General features: G+C 47.5%; 1 protein-coding gene across 2 annotated transcripts; it reads right to left on the minus strand.

Moving 5' to 3' along the window:
• Positions 1-3,060: 3,060 nt before the first annotated feature.
• LOC108029182 (excitatory amino acid transporter) lies at positions 3,061-11,063 on the minus strand. Of its 2 annotated transcripts, XM_017101346.2 has the most exons (8): positions 10,872-11,063; positions 9,773-10,049; positions 6,808-6,972; positions 6,251-6,584; positions 5,336-5,905; positions 4,388-4,717; positions 4,201-4,315; positions 3,061-4,143 (listed from the first exon to the last, which is right to left on the minus strand). In XM_017101346.2, the coding sequence occupies exons 3-8, from the start codon at positions 6,953-6,955 to the stop codon at positions 3,961-3,963; spliced, it is 1,680 nt and encodes a 559-aa protein (XP_016956835.1). In that variant the 5' UTR covers positions 6,956-6,972; positions 9,773-10,049; positions 10,872-11,063; the 3' UTR covers positions 3,061-3,960. The 2 variants fall into 2 exon arrangements, with proteins under 2 accessions (XP_016956835.1, XP_016956834.1); XM_017101345.3 differs by lacking the exons at positions 9,773-10,049; positions 10,872-11,063 and having other exon boundaries at positions 6,808-7,891.
• Between the last annotated feature and the right edge of the window lie 308 nt (positions 11,064-11,371).

Genomic DNA, 11,371 nt, shown 5'->3' on the forward strand with positions numbered 1-11,371 from the left:
CTTTTGTTCGAAGTTTACTGAGATATAGGGCTTTTCTGTATTTCTTTGGAGGTTTTTATTTTCATTACACTAACTCCTATCGCTGGGACTCCCCATACATTTCCCTCCCTGTATAGCTTGAGATTGAGTGGCTCTGGCATTGGGACTGGCACAATCCCGTTTCGCGCGACCGGCAGCGTGTGAATAGAAACGTTAGCGGAGGCACGTTCTGGACGCTGGCTGATAAAAGTTGATTGCAAATTTATAGACGAGCAGATTGGCCATAAACCCATGTCCGAGCAGCGGCGGTGAGTCGTGGTCGTGGCGGTGCCAGTGCCAGTGCCAGTGCCAGTGCCAGTGCCACTGCCTTGGATCCCCACAAGCACAGAGCCCCAGATCGCCGCAATCCCATTCTGATTCCCAGTCCGAATCCGAATCTGCATCTGTACTTGGGCTGCAGCTGTACGAAGTTCGTTGTGTACCTGCCGAACCGCAGCGATCACATCGATCAGAGTCAATCTCACTCCCAGTCAATCGTCATGGCGATAAGCGCGCTGTCGTTGTCAACACGAGAACAACTTCCGCCTGTGCTCAATCATTCCTGGCGAGCATCGAGAGCCGAGCACTGGGAACCCAGATCCAAGCGCAGAATCCACGAAAGTGAAACCGCCCCGGCGGAGGCTTGCTTTGACTCGCCTCTTAATTGAATTAATTAGCTTGCGCTATGCAAATCCACAATGCATTCTGCATAGATATGGCTGTGTTCTGCGTGCCATATGTGCCAAGTGTCAATATATCGTGAGCCAAGTTGTGTTCTGGCACACATGTGCCCTGGCCATTATTCTTCAAAATGCGCCGCGAGCCCAGCTCCAACTTGAGTCGAGCAGCCGCCGTTTGTTTCTCCACACAATTCCACACAGGCCACAATGAGATACCCCTACGAGACACCCATGCCCTATATAGGGTCCAATGGGTCGATCACGAACTTTGTCACACGCAAAGGGGTTTCTATTCTCCTCTGCCGGAGGAGTCACGGAAGCGGGAAAAGGGAGTCGGGAGGGTGAGCCCCCATTTATGGGTAATGCTATGCTATGAACATTGTGTTCTATTCTCTGGTGTTGGAGCCGCCGGGGTGCCACTGAATCAAGGTCATCTTGCCATTTGGGGATATCTTAAGAATCGTATGGTTTGGGGCAGTGAAACTAATAGATACTGATAAGACTGGCTTAGATTTGGTAATATGAGCGATTAACGATAAGGAATGCATATCTCAGGGTATCCCATCTTCGACCTTTCGATCCGCTCCCCCAGTGTGTTGCTGCGGCTTGTTTGCACTCGTATTTCATTTCGGCGGGCAGTGACGGAGGGAAAATGGAAGTGGGAGGGGCAGGGGCATGGGCAGCGGCAGGTCGGTACGAGGGGTCCAACGAAACGCCAACACACTCCAAAGCCGCTGCCAAGTAGACCTTCAGACGCCAAACACTCAAACGCCAGCTCCAGTCGCAAAAGTCGGAGCACCGTCGCAGCCAACGCAGCCACAAGAGCATTCGTTCGGCATTCAGCATTATTCAGCCAGTCAGTGGGACAGTTGGACAGGTGGCAAGGTGGCAAGGCGGCAAGGGGCTCAAGGGGCCCAAGAGCCCCTAACAGGGGGCGGGGGCAGACAGTTGGACTGGCAAGAGAGCTCGACGCTCGGCGCTCGACAGCTCGAGTTTGCAATTGCGCACTTCTGAAAGCGGCCGGGGCGCAAATTTTGATCCGTTTGCTGGCACACACAGGAAGAAAACCAGGGTAGTGTCCACTTGATATTCACAGGGAAAAACCTAAATAGCCCAAAACAAAGCATTTTGTATCACCAATACAATATACCTTATTGAACCGTAGCTGACTATCGTCTTTGTATCTCATCAACCATTCCTTGAAGCTGTTTGCATCACATCACTTGCAATTTTCTCCCAGTGCATGCACTCTGCACCACACACGGAGGTCGATTATCCGCGTCCCGCAACCTGCACCTTGCGTCTCCATAAATATACATATTGCCACCTTTGCCCACAGCTCGCAGCTCATTTGCTTATTGTCTTTGCCCGCCGCCGATTTCATTCACCTGTGCAGTTCTGCAGCTTGCAGATTTGCTCTCGAGTCTGCGAGAAGTCTGCGCCGCGGATTGACACCTGACATGGCGGCGGAATCGAAAAGCAAAGCGGATCTTTAGGTGGCAGGGGCTGCATCCGAGGGATAGACATTAGACTGGGCCACGTATCACATCATATTTAAATAGTTCATTGCTTAGCTGGGCTGATTTGTCAACATCTTATTTTGTCATGGTCACTCGTAAAAACTGAACCGAATATATAAAGTGTTCCGTAGATTTCAGTACCGCGGACCTTATCTCCAGGGTCTCAGTACCAGGTAATTTATTCGCTCATTCATATGCACATGCACCTATGGACGTATCTATATAATTATATAAGCCCGATTTGGCTCGCTTGTGCAAAACCACTGGCCAAGTGGTGCAGGCGTTGAGTTATTGGGCCCAGCGATGATTCATTCTATTCACTCGCCCGACCGCGGCCATTCAAGTGAGTATACTCACCCATCGATCGATAGATTTATGGCCATGTTGATAGGCAAATTTCCGTTTGTGCTCGAAACACAGAAACGAAGTCGCAGTAAAACGCGATACGGATGAAGATTTAGTGTGTGAATACGAAGATACTTAATCTAGTGACAGATAATTAGTGAATGCATAAATAGACAAGTCTTTTATTATGAATGCAGAGCCTTTGGGCCAAGTGTGTGAGCTATCTATTTGAATGGAAAGCAAGGTGACCTCTACCAATAATCCCCACACACAAGTAAGCTTGGTGATAACAAAATAATACGTACAAAAGGTAAAAGCTTTGGAAGACGTCTTAAGGAAATAATGGAAATAGCCAGTGGAGTGATGACGAAATCAAAGCTTCTCTGGACAATGCGCTCGAGCCCATTAACATAAACATGAAGGTAATATTGGGATTGTTGGTAAATCATTGAGTTAGGAAAGTATAAACTCCCAATGCCCCCTAAAACCCAATCAAGTAGGTGGTATAATAACTTTATTGTATTCAGCGTATGCGTTTGCGTACAAATCGAATGTCGGATATTGGTTAGTAAGTATTGCATATATGCAGATACATATTTGTTATCACTACTAAGTCTGCTATCAGTCTACGAATGCATGTGTGATATTTGGTATCGGTAATTGGTAGTTGGTAGCTAATGGGTAATTGATAATTGGTGACCATTGGTCGTTGATCGTTAGTCTGGGGCGTGTAACCAAGGCGAGTTCCGGGAAATTAACAGATCAACTAAATCTATAACTAAACCTAGGCCAGCTCCTTGTACAACCTGCGTTTTTGCATTCGTCTCCAATCAACATAAACATTGACCGCTCCCTTAAGACACCCAAACAACACATATAAGACATAGAAATAAGCAACGTTACAAACAAATCGGTGTGGTGACCCCATCACAATCGAGCTTACAAAATAATACCCATAGATTATGCACATAGTTCCCAGGACAGATCACAGGAATCCCTCGCTCGGCGTCTCTTCGTTCCTTCGGGGCTCAAGGTAGAATGTGTGTGCTACATGTGGCATAATATAGTTCCTTATGCGGTCTTCCTACTAGGTGAATATTCGATATATACGTATGCGGAGTCCTTTAAGTGTTCAGGCTAATTAATTGCTATCGACACTGGTCCAAAAGAGGAGTAAATTCAATACGGGTGGGTTCGTCAGACAGTCTCTCGATATATATCCGATCGCTTGTTGTTTAAAGATGCTATATCAAAATCGTTTTCTCGGGGGAACACTGTGGCCTATTGGTGGTGAATATCATAGGTGTTATTGTAGTTGTTACTGTGGTGGTGGTGGTTCCGGGGCTGACGAGCTGATGCTGACGAACTAAAATCGGATCTGTGGTCTAGGACTCCACCTAGACCCTGCGGTTGCAGTGCTCCTGCTGCAGGTTCACGTTGTTCATCACCGCACTCATGTCCACCACCACCGAGTCGGTCATCGTCATGACGCACTTGCTGCTTTCCTCCAGCTCCGTCTGCCCCTCGAGGAGACCCCCCTCGTGGTGACCATGTCCATTGGGGGTGCCAGCGGGCATGTCCTGCAAGATCAGCAATGTAGTCTTCATAAATGAAGTTATCTGTAGCACTATTCATACCTGGTAGTTCACGGAAGCTGCATCCAAGGCCATCAGCTCCTTGCGAGATAGTTCCTCCACTACGGCGGCAGTATAGCAGTCGCCCAGCATGTTGTTCGTAGTCCGAATCCGATCCCTGCAACACAAGATCCCTTGCATTAGTGGCTTTCCCCGTGCGATAACCACTCGAAATCAGATCCATACTCACACAAACCAGTCCACGGCGAAGAGCAGCGTCACATCCTGGACAGGAGCATCGATGGCCGTGAGCACGACGAGGAGGAGCACCAGCGCAGCACTCGGCACACTGGCCGAGCTCATCGAGGCAGCCGTGGAGGTCAGGAGCACCGTGAGCAGCTCCCCGAATCCCAGCACCATGCCGCTCATCTGGGCAATGAAGATCGAGGCCACCGCGATGTAGAGAGCCGTCCCGTCCATGTTGATGTTGCATCCGATTGGCAGGACGAATCGCGTGATCCGCGGATCCACCTTGAGCTTCTCGTTCATGCAGCGGAATGTAATGGGCAGGGCGGCGGCGCTAAGGGGCGTGGCAGGCGCACATTTGGTTCGAGGGGTGTGGTGTGGAGTTTGATTTTGGGGAGTGTGTGTTAGGGGGCGGTTCGGATACAACATCAGGTCGTTGGCAAACACCGGAAGAAAGAAAAAATACTCATTTAACGCACTCCTACTGAATCTAAATCTCAGTTCCCTGTCACTTAAGGTAATCAACGAATTTTGATTGACTTTTAAAAACGTTATAAAAGAAACAAAAGAATAGAAAATGTTTTTAAGGAAACTAAGAATAAAATATCTGATCTCTTTTAGTTAAAAGATAATTTAGTTTCTTCAGTTCCTGATCTTTTCAATAGAAGAATTTTCATTGAGCGAAACTAACGGAATTTTCCGATAGCTTGTTCCTTTATCATTTTTCAAACGCATTCCAAGTTCATTTAAGACAAATTCGTATCTTTTCGATTAGAAATTCAAATTTTGCTCTTCCTTTATACAAAATCTTTTCCACAAGAAGTACATCAAGTGTGTGTCAAGCTGAGATTAGTTTCTTTTAAATTGCATTGACTTGAGCTCTTGCTGTTCGACATTCAACAGATTCTAGACCTAAGGACTCATAGATCCCGATTGAGAACACAGAACTCACGTTGAGGCCGTGGCGAAGGCGGTTAGCATGGCCTGGATGAGTCCGGCGTAGAACTTGAACGGATTGCGGCGCACGACGACGAAATAGATGGCCTGCATCACCACGAACTGGTAGATGAAGACGCCGACGGCCACCGTGACGATGAACCACATGAGCTGGGACATCACCAGGCCCAGGTCGCCCACGCTCAGGATCTTCCCGGCGATCACAGAGCTGATGCCCACGGGCGTCAGCCACATCACGCAGGTGACCATCTTCATGATCACCTCGAAAACGGCGGCAAAGAAGTCGACCACCACCTGGCCCTTCTGGCCGATGGTTCCCAGGAAAGTGCCGAACACCAGGCAGAAGAACACGATGCCCAGGGTGTTGGTTCCGCTGCGGTACTGGATGTCCCGCACCAGCACCACCTCCTCCGCCATGTCCTCCGGCAGCCGCTGGGCCTCCACGCCCGTCACCAGGGTGTCGTTCATCGTCTCGTTGAAGGCGTGCAGGATGCTCGGCTTGGGCAGGTAGACGGTGTGCGCCTGCTGAATGGAGGCCTGGAACAGGTTGTCCGGGAACACGTTTCTGGGGATTATAAAACATTAACTTAAAATGCTAGAAAACGCATTGCTTTTGCACTGCTTTACCAGGTAAAAAATGAGCTACAACTTCTTAGATACATCAAATCTACATTACGTAAGTATTTTACAAGGTAGTAACTTTTGTCTATTTACTTATGCAACAAAATCTTTTAGGACTGGAATGGTGTGTGATTTGTACTTCAGTGCATACTTTTATGGCTTAGAACTAAGTTATATAAAAATAATAGAAACATTTTTTGTTGGCATAACCTGACAATGAAATTTATATTAACGTATAAACAAGATGACATTCATCCAAACCAAATATTTTTAAAGACTTTGACCTTACCTTCCCAAATCCAAAAGACTGTCCAGTAGGTTGACCGCCCGCCTGTCCGTCGACCGATCATCCGTGTTGTGCAGATCCGGATTTCCAGGATGGATGAGCAGGACGAGAGCGATTCCCAGTGCAGCGTTGAAGAACGAGGTGCTGGCGAAGTAGACCAATGTGCGCAGCGCTATCTTTCCGTTCATCTTGGCATTAAGACTGGCCGATCCGGCAATCAGGCTGGATATAACCAGGGGCAAGATCATCAGCTTGAGCACGCGCATGAAGAGTTCGCCAGGATACGAGATCAGCATGATGGAGTCCCCGTGCAAGTTCAGAGGCCGCAACGAGAGTCCTGCCGTATAAATGGTATAATTAATACGGGGATAATTAATGAGGTAAAGGTGCTTAAAAGTATGCAGTCATAAGTTGGATACAAGATGTATTGTTGCATACTTGTCCACACCTTTATCAACAACAGATAATGACATCGTTTAAGTATCATCAGTATAAGTGGTTTTCCCCGTTGCTCACCTCCGTTTACTCACAGAAAATTTCGAATTAGTCATGGGGCTTACCTAGTACTACCCCCAGGAGGACCCCTGAGAGGGTGACCAGCAGCATGAGGTTGTCCGACAGCCACCTGCGGTAGCCGGTCAGCTCGACGGGGGCGTCGCTGCGCTCCGTGGTCTTCGGGGGCAGCTCGGTGGAGGTGGGGGGACCCATTTTGGCGAAGAGGTAATCTGAAAATTTCCCAGACTTCTCCATTTCCATTGTCCAAGTGTCCCAGGTGGCGCAGAAGCCTAGTTCTGCAGCGGAGCGGGGGCGACAAGACCAGAACCCAGAGCCAAAAACCGAGACCGAGAGCTGAGTACCAAGAGAGGAGCAAGCGAGACGGGGCGAGCGAGAGAAAGAGAGAGAGCTAGCTGGCCAGACGCGACAGGGGGTTCCCCTCTTTTCCGGAATGCGGCTGCTCCTTTTTGGGATGGCTAACTGGCTGGTGCTGCTACGCTGTTAGGCTGGATCGCTGGTGTGCTGGTGAGCTGGTGTCCAGTTATTGATTTTTTAAGTACTTCACATTGAACTTGAGGATGTTGATTAGGTAGGCCATTCTACCGGTGCGGCGTGGTCTTCCTTTTGTTCGGCGGCGTTTGCGTTCCGCCTCGAACCCTCGTTCCTTCCTCGCGGCGGCGGCGGTTGTGGGTTAGCGGCTCCGTTGTTGTGGCTTTGGGCAACTGTCCGCTCCGGAATGGCAATCAGGGGCGGCTGGAGCTGTCCACGGGGGCTTTCTGCTGACCTTCGCAGGTGGGTGCCTTCGGGGGTGGCTGCTCTCTTGAAGGCGCTGAAAACTGCACTCGCACTCACGGGTTGTTGTGCACACACACCACGCGGATAATCGATTTTTCAGACTCCGGGTCAGGGGTCAGCTGCAACTGTGTCAGGGCTTGCTCTGATTTCGGGCCGTTTTCAGGAAAGTCGAGCTGCTTACTCCCTCTTAAAGCTTCTAGCTAAACTCAAACACCTGACTTTAAGTGTCAGCCCTCTTCCGCTTTCGTTTTCACTTTTTCCGCCCCGTCTGAGTCCGTTTTTCCTGCTCCTGACTTTCAGCTCCGCGAATTGCCAACCGTTCACTTCAAGCTTGCTCCTGCGAATGGGCCGCTCTCTCGCTGGGTCAGCTTTTTATCCAAAATCCCACTCAGGACGCGGGAGTCGAGTGTCCTGTGCGCCATAAAGCCAGAAAATCTCTCTCTTTCTCGCGGCGCATTTATGGCAAGTGCCGGCAGGGAAATGAAAACGAAATGGAAATTGAAATTGAAACGGAGACGCGGTGAGGACATCACGCACCGTCGAAAAGCTGATTGACGCTCCGCAATTATCATAAAGCGGAAAATTCCGCCGACGAGCACGCAAAAATTGATTAGCAGCCACGCAGAGAAATTAGTCCAAGTAGCTTGTAAGCCAAGAAAGAATGGTAAAATAAAAAATAACATTGAGATTCAAGCTATTTCTGCTTTCTAGTAAAGGAATATTTAATTTATATTCCAACTTTCACTATACACAATCCAAGATTAGCCAATTAATGGGCTAATAAAATCTGTCTTCAGTAATCTCCAAGATATATCTAAAAATATGGTGTTTTTGCCGAATGGTGTAAATATTTAGTTATCATATTTATTTTTAAAAGTGCCAACTAGTAGTATGCCCATATCCTCTTCCCAATGAATTTCCTTACAAGCCGTTTTTATTAGTGCAGTGATAAACCATTTTTTTCTCGATAGTTTTCTCCCAGTGCAGAGTTGGCCTCCTGAACCCTTCCAGGTAACTTGATTTAATAGCGGCGCTAATCGATTTAAGTGACTTGGCAATTGCCACTGGATGTCCTTGGGGACAAGGGGCAACCGGCAAAGGTTCTTCGCTAAAAGACGTTTATCGATCCGCGAAGAGCGCCCCTTGTTAGCTGTCATTCATAAATCATGTGAGAAGCCCTGCCTTCCTCCCCTGGAAGGCCCAAAAGCCGAAAGCCGAAAGCCCATTGCCCATCTCTCGGGCAGTGGGCCAAATCAATAGGGCAGCGCTATTTTTAGCTCCTCGGCCTGGCCACAACAAACAAATCGTTCCGCGTCCGCCGGGATCCGGCTGAATTCGGTTGTCATATCGCCACTCGCATTTGCAATCCCGCCGTAAAAGCGTCCTCTCGCCGTATCCACGATCTCTGGCAGATAATTAAGATAATTGCAGCGACGAGTTTCGCCTGTCGCTTTGATTTCTGCCCGCTGCCAGGCACAGAATTTATTGGCACTTCCCCTTTGCGAAACTTTCAGATACTATACATAGCACATATGGATTTTGGGACTCACAGATGGCCGGGCTGGGCGAACTTGAACTTGACATTTGGCAGGGGCTTCTTCGAAAGAAAGATATTTTGAGCGAGTGAGGCAAGGGGAAGTCTATGGTTTCAATCATAGATGTTGAGGGTTGGGCTCTTGAGCTCCTAATCGATTCGACCTGTCACTTGGCCCATTCGTTTCGGTCTCGCCTTGCCGACACAAATTACAGACAGGCACGAAAGCGCAAAACTTTCAGAACGATCGAAGGTCACCCTGCATCCCCAATCTCACACTCTTCTGAACCGGAAGAAAAGGTTGCTTAAACTATGGAAAAAGGGGTATCTGCTGAAAGCAGAAACATCTCACTAATTTTACAAAAATGTCTCTGCCTATACATATTCTTGTTTGCTATTAATATTACCACATTATAATTAGTTAATTTACATTTTAAGGCAATTAACAGTCTAAAAATACCCCTTTAGGCTCATTGTTTCCCTATTTCCCAACCAAAATCCATGCCAAATATTTACTTTACTTAATAATACTATAAAACTAGCGTTATTAAAGTAACAACATTTTTCTTTGACCTCAGGATTTTTTCTCTGCGTGATCTGAGCCCACTCGTCTTTTAATGCTTTTTTAATAACTATATTTAGGCTTCAACGTGTCGCCCCCGCTCTGTAATTTTCCAGGTTGTTTTTTCCCATGAGCTCACCTCGGACGATTAACCACAGATTACCCAGGATGGAGCTTTTCGATGGCACTCCCCGCAGTAATTAATGTTTTTACCGATACGTCTCACTTTGCACTCACTTCGCCCTTTCCACTTAATCGCTTGCTTCTCTTTTCACTGCCGTACACCACTGCGTATGCTTAACGTTTTGCCAATGCAGTCAGTTGGAATAATTTTCGCAGCAATTTCTGCTGCCGTTGCATCAACAGTTTCAAAATGCGTTGCACCGCTGTAGCCGTTGTAGAGAATTGTTTTCTACCTGCGAAAACCAGAAAACATGAGGTTCCAGAAGGGGGTTCTAGTTGTGGGGGCCTAAGTTTGCTTTCCTCTGCTTTTGTCTGGTTTCGAAGGGTTGAGCTTGACTCAAGGTTTGTTTACTAGCGAAGACAAAAGTGGGGGTGTTGAATGGGACTGCAGGAGGATAATGAGGCTATCGAAATTATAATAGTAAATAAGTTTGTTGTCTATTATTATTATGGCTTGCTGGGCACAGATTTATATTGCGGGGTAAATTAAATTGTATCCCCTTTTCCGTTGGGAGTGGTTGGGGGCATAACAAGGCAGGTGGTAAACAAGAAGAGCTTAAGTTGTTCTTGGCTGTCCGCTGTGAGCCCTTCATAATGGTTATATCAACCGTTTATACCTGGGCCACTGCGATACGGAAATAAACCATATAATTGTTGCTCAGACCTTTGGTAATTTTAAGATTTCGATGCATAAGGAAGGAGGCATATACCGAAGTCAATTTATCTATCCTATCCACTTATATGTATTATTCTTACTCTGTAGCACCATGAACTTATAGACAAATAAGGAATGGTACTATGTGGATAGCCTGACGTAACTTAAAGTACTTTCCCTACCAATAGAAATTATCTATGTTGATAAATTAAAAATTTGGTGGTGGGTCAAATACATCTAATATACTTCGTTTAACTATCTACTGGAATCTATTTTCCATGTCTTATTTTTAGTTATGTTTACATCGATTTCATATTGATTTATCGATAAAGTTATAGAGGCTGGGAAGAGATTTCGAGGTTTTGCTGTACTGTCAGGGCTGGGAAGGGATCCCTGGTACCTCAACACGAAACGATCGACGCGACGGAGAACCGGGAACTGCAACCGGAATGCCGCGAGGCCGCGGACTTAACTGCCTGGCGGTCGGCGGACGCGGAGCGCTTTAAACGGAACCGAATCTCGGACGGAATCCACTGACACTGAGCGCTGAACATGAACGCGATCTCAGGAGGCTCCTCCGATGTCCGCTGGGCTCGCCAATTGAACGGAAAGTGAGCAATATATTTAATTTAAGCAGTTGCGCCAAGAAGAGCCCACCGCCAGACACATTTCTTTGGCTTTGTTTTTGCCACATTTCGTTTTCACTTTGCCGCAAGGGTTCTCAGTGCTGTTTTCTCTAATTCGCTGGTCGCCTAATGCGACAGCGAAAGAGCGAGAAAGTCGCCCGTGACGCCAGCGAAAACGCGTCAAAGAACCCCATCTGTCTCTCTTTTGCCAGTGCCTATGCCTATGAGGTGTGTAGTACATATCACTGCACCCCCCAACCCCCTTTACAAAACA

The sequence above is a fragment of the Drosophila biarmipes genome, chromosome 2L (genome assembly GCF_025231255.1).
Source record: "Drosophila biarmipes strain raj3 chromosome 2L, RU_DBia_V1.1, whole genome shotgun sequence".
NCBI classification, from domain to species: Eukaryota; Metazoa; Arthropoda; class Insecta; order Diptera; family Drosophilidae; genus Drosophila; species Drosophila biarmipes.